This window comes from Benincasa hispida, chromosome 10 (genome assembly GCF_027475165.1).
Source record: "Benincasa hispida cultivar pf3 chromosome 10, pf3_genome.v1.1, whole genome shotgun sequence".
NCBI classification, from domain to species: domain Eukaryota; kingdom Viridiplantae; phylum Streptophyta; class Magnoliopsida; order Cucurbitales; family Cucurbitaceae; genus Benincasa; species Benincasa hispida.
Genome location: NC_143487.1, coordinates 10,282,328 through 10,287,318, shown reverse-complemented (window position 1 = coordinate 10,287,318; position 4,991 = coordinate 10,282,328). Strand labels below are relative to the sequence as shown.

The 4,991-nt window shown below is 34.5% G+C and overlaps 1 protein-coding gene across 1 annotated transcript; it reads right to left on the bottom strand.

The window, feature by feature from the left end:
* Positions 1 to 2,217: 2,217 nt before the first annotated feature.
* Positions 2,218 to 4,277, bottom strand: LOC120088038 (protein SKU5 SIMILAR 14-like). Its single transcript, XM_039045059.2, has 3 exons — positions 3,959 to 4,277; positions 2,767 to 3,876; positions 2,218 to 2,656 (listed from the first exon to the last, which is right to left on the bottom strand). The coding sequence occupies exons 1-3, from the start codon at positions 4,204 to 4,206 to the stop codon at positions 2,356 to 2,358; spliced, it is 1,659 nt and encodes a 552-aa protein (XP_038900987.2). The 5' UTR covers positions 4,207 to 4,277; the 3' UTR covers positions 2,218 to 2,355.
* Between the last annotated feature and the right edge of the window lie 714 nt (positions 4,278 to 4,991).

Genomic DNA, 4,991 nt, shown 5'->3' with positions numbered 1-4,991 from the left:
AGTGTGATTAATTTGACATGTCAAATGGAGCCAAAATAAGAACAAATTACTTGTATTTTTCACTTCAACTATATCTTTTTCAAAATCCACCCGCCTATGGATGTGCATAAATCTCCAAAAGGGGTATTTGTTGAAGCATAAATGTTGGACTAATCACAAATTTTCAAGTCATTTACCAAATTAATGACAATTATAAATAATTGGATTTGTAACGAATTAAAAGTTGACATGTAACCCCAATTGAAATTGAAGACATAAATTGAAAAATTCCCATGATGCCACGTGTTTTCATCATAACCGTTGGATTGAGTTAAATTAATTCGGTCCAATTTGATATTATTATTTACACGAGAGTCAAATTAGGTCTAAAAATATGCTTAATTTGACCCAAATCTTAAATAAGGTCCAAGTCCAATAGAACCCAAGGGTCAAGTCCATGGACCAACCGCTCATACATAAAACTCGTTTGAAAACTCTATAAATAGATCATTGTTGCACCTTGAAGCTCAAGTCCTGAGGATCAAGTATGAGATCGAATCACATCTGCATCAAATCTACATCAATACGAGTTAAGAAACACATTTCTCCGAAAATCTCATGTGAACACATGCAATGGAGCCTACCGTGAAATATGCTGCTTACACATTTCAACAACTACACTCTTATTGAAGTTCATGCTTGGATACATGTCACAATAAATTGATGAGATAGGTGATAGTTTCTGATAAAGCTAAGTCCTATTGAAACTCGGGAGTAAACTGGTTGGAAAATAATTATCATCACATTAAATAAAAATTAAAGTTTGTAAATCGGTGTAAAACATAAGTAATTTAGAAACTTGAAAAAGTTATCATATAGAGAAAATCATAAGCATTCTCTTGCAAATGTAAACAAAAGTTGTAAAAATATTCACTAAACTTGTATCCGAACATGGGCATATTATATACGGAGGAACTCAACGTATATAGAAGAGATAACATGATCATACTATGCATAGAGTGATCTCAAGATGTATAGCAAAGCAAGCATGATCATACTATTTAACGAATAATCTAGCATAATAAACATTGGTCATACACGCACGAACAACCTTCAAAAAGTCTAAAGCTTATACATGTGTCAAAATGTCCCAAAAATCTCTTGTATCATGGCCTACATAGTGGAAACACATTCTTGATCTTATTAGTGAAAAATAATCATCATGAATATATTCATCTATTGGTTTAAAACCACTTCAAACTTAATACTCTTTACTTTTAAATTAAATCTTAATTTAACTTCTTTTTTATTTACTTTATTTGATTTAACTGCATGTTATTTTTTATCTAGGAAAAACCAGCTAGGTCCTTACAAATTTAAAATTATAAAGTTTACGAATTAATTCCTTGAAATAAAGAAGAAAAAAATTCGTACTCAAACGGTTGGAAAAAGTATAGTAGAATTTCTTTGATTATGAAATATATAAGTAAGATTTGGAGTAATAATATATAGTGTTCTTATCAATGGACTTTGTAGTTTTCTAGTATACCAATTTATGGAGTGGTTGCACTCGAAGGGGGAAAAATTGAGTATCTTCTGAAATACTAACAATCACCAATAAGAAGTATACTATTGGAAGAAGCTTCCAATTTGGTATGAAATATGTGTTTTATTTCAAATTCATATTAAAATGGAAAAAAAAAAGATAAAAAACAAAAAAGGCTCAATACTATAAATTCAAAACTATAGAGTTTAAAATTCAGAACCAAAATGCCTAAACCCAAAGTACCTTTTTTTTTTCAAAAATAGTAATTTGTACGTGCAAATTAGACATATGAATCATATTTTTTGAATAACATTTTTACTTCATTGAGTTAAAATACATATTGAAAATTTCCAAAAAAAATATATATTAATTAAGTGGAATGAATTAAAAATATACATTCGTTCTCTTTGAATGTTAATGCTTTTGACATAATGTTGAAGAAGTGGATGAACAATTAATTTTTTTATTATTTATTATTATTTTTATTTATTTTTATTATTTTTATTTTTTTTTTTATTTTTTTTTTTTTGTGGTGGTGGGGAGCGGGGACTTTAAAAATATTTCACTTTAAAGGGAAGTTCTTTCGGAATTATATATTGAATCAAAAGCTTCAACTTTAGAAATCTTAATAAATGAAAAACAATATTTTAGCATTGTCAAAATTTTACCCAAAAATAAACGCTCTACACTACAAAGATATTAATTATAAGGAAATATTCTTTTATTGTTTACTCGCAACCAATCATATACAATAAAATTCAGCTTCTCCAAAATTACTTAATATGTATCATAATATCCCATTTGGAGTGAGGAAGGATGGATAGATCATCTCAAATGGTATATGGTTTTGGTAATGGCATGTCCTTCACTAAACCACATAGCAAAGTATTGTCTGGGATGTTGTACTCATCTCTGAGGGAACGAGCGGGTGAAAGCACACTGATGTAGAGTTGTTGTCCTAAGTAACGGTTTTCTGTCAACTCAGACCTCAAGTTCCACATCCCAGCATTGTCAAATGTAAGAAGTATGGCTGCCCACGACTTAGGAAAGACTTGGATTGTATGCCTGCTCACAGCGTCAAGAAGATTGTAGTTGGCTCGTTTCTCCGGAGACCATCTCCCAGGCTCAATGCTGTAAAAATATTGAACAAAAATTCATTAGTCATGCTAAGTTGATGTATTTTTACACACTAATTACACACTAATTGTTTAAGACCACCACATAATACACATAATACTTACGCAACAGCGAAGAATGAGTAACCATTCAAATGCCATGATTGGAGGCTCTTCTCGTGGTTCTCAAAAATGATTTCAATGAAATTGCGGAAGGTTGCATTAACAACATTCGGAGCAACTGTCACAGTGGTTGCACCTTCTGCTAGCCCCTCATCAGAAATGGTATCATACTTGAACACCTTATCAGTAATTTCAAAGTACTCTGCAAGCTTCAATGGAGTTTCAGGATCAACATGAGAGACACCATTGATGGCATATCTTAGTTTACCATCCACCATACTAGCTGAATTGACGAGCTTGATGGTACGAGTAATGTTGATGGAACCATAGTGGTACGAACCTTGGGGATTAGGCCTTGCAGCACTGGCAGTGAGGTTCCAACGGAAGGTACGGAATTGATTGAGGGACCAAGCCCAACCCACGGGTGCCTCAGGAATTTCAGGAGAGGCGGGGCCTTTTCCATCGGTATATCGAACAATGCCTTTACCTACAAGAAGGTTCTTAATGAATCTAGTTGATGCAACCATGTAATAGTCTTTGGGCTCCTGGTTGGCTGTGACTAGCACCGAAAAGCATTGCCCTACATGGACGTCAAGTGATTCATAATCGTTTTGCACGGTATGAGACCCCTCCATCTCTACCAACTTCATGGTGTGTCCTTGGAATCTGAAGTTGAGAGATGACTTGAGACCCACATTGCAAACTCGATACTTGTAAGTCTTTCCAGGTTTCATGGTGAAGAGTGGCTCATCGGTTCCGTCACCCTTAGCAGTCTTTCCGTTGATGAGGACACCGTCAGGTCTAGCAATGGAGCGACCGCTATCCAAAAATTGCTTGAGGGCGGTGTGGCTCTTGGTGTACCAATCACCGATAAGGACAGTATAATCATCTTCTGGGTCAGCATAAGGGACAGGAATGAGTAAACGACTATTCACACGAAGGCCACCAAAGCCTCCCGCTGCCCTGTGCATGGCAGTTGATGGGTAGTAGAAGAAGCTTCCAATTTGGTCCTTAACTTGGAAATGGTAGGTGAAGTTTGTTCCCGGTGGGATTGGGCAATTGGTTCCAAGTAGTCCATCTTGCCACGAGTTCTTCCTGTGCTGAATTCCACTCCTGCAAGTCCCATCCAATTTATCAAATTAAAAGTTACATTTTTACGCATATGTAAACATATATGAATATAAAAGTGTGATACCAATGTATAAGGAAAGGTTCGTCGAGGTAGTTGAAGACGTTAATGACTAGGTTATTGTTGGATGTGGAATTGATATTAGGTCCGGGGAATTGACCATTAACGAGAATGCCCTGTTGGGGAACGCCCAAGGGAGAGATGGTGCCATAGGTGACGTTCCATGTGAAGAAGAAATAAGGGTCTTCAGCCCGGACCGTCGACATTGTTGCAGCTGAGAGGCAAAGCAGCACGGTAAATATCAACCCAGCCATTTTGTACCTCTCCCTTCTCTCTCTTTTGTTATTTTTTAAATCACTGCTCTTATTGTCGAGCAGGCTTTGTATCCCAAGATGGGTTATTATCCGTTCCCTGATGGCTAATCCCTCCAATCCTTCATTTATATACATGTTGGACTCAATTTCTCAACCATTTCGACTCCACGTTTTTCTCTAACTGCTCCTGCTTTCTAGCCTTCAATACTTCCCTACCTCTCGTATTTTAGAAAAATCCCATCATTCCTCTCCAAACAAAATGTCTCATTCAATATTTAAATTTGTGGTTGACTCTCCAAAAATAGTGGAGTATGAGAGACTCAGTTTCCACCAGATCTAAACTTTAAAGTTTATTATTTTATTTTCTCCAAAAATAATAAATTTTACCGAATATGTTTTCTAAATGATTAATTTTATTCAAGAAAAATTCTTCAAATGCTTTTGAATCCAGTGTTATTCCTAGCAAATTATCTTTCGAAAATATTTCTTTTTGTTTTTTTTTTAATTTATAATATATGTTTTAATCAATTGATTGTCTTGCTAAGATCTGCACTAGATCTTCCATAACCGTATGTCCAAAAAAAATTTGTATTTCTTGGTTACAATTTTCCGATTCATGAATGAATATATTAATCATGTCTATATTTAAGTTAATGGAGTCATGACTAAGCAATTGTTACGTTATATGAAGTTGGAATTAAATTTGTTCTCTCATTCCTAAAATTTTTTTAAAAAATCAAAAAAGAAAAATAAAGATTCAAATCCCTCACCCACATTTGCTCTAA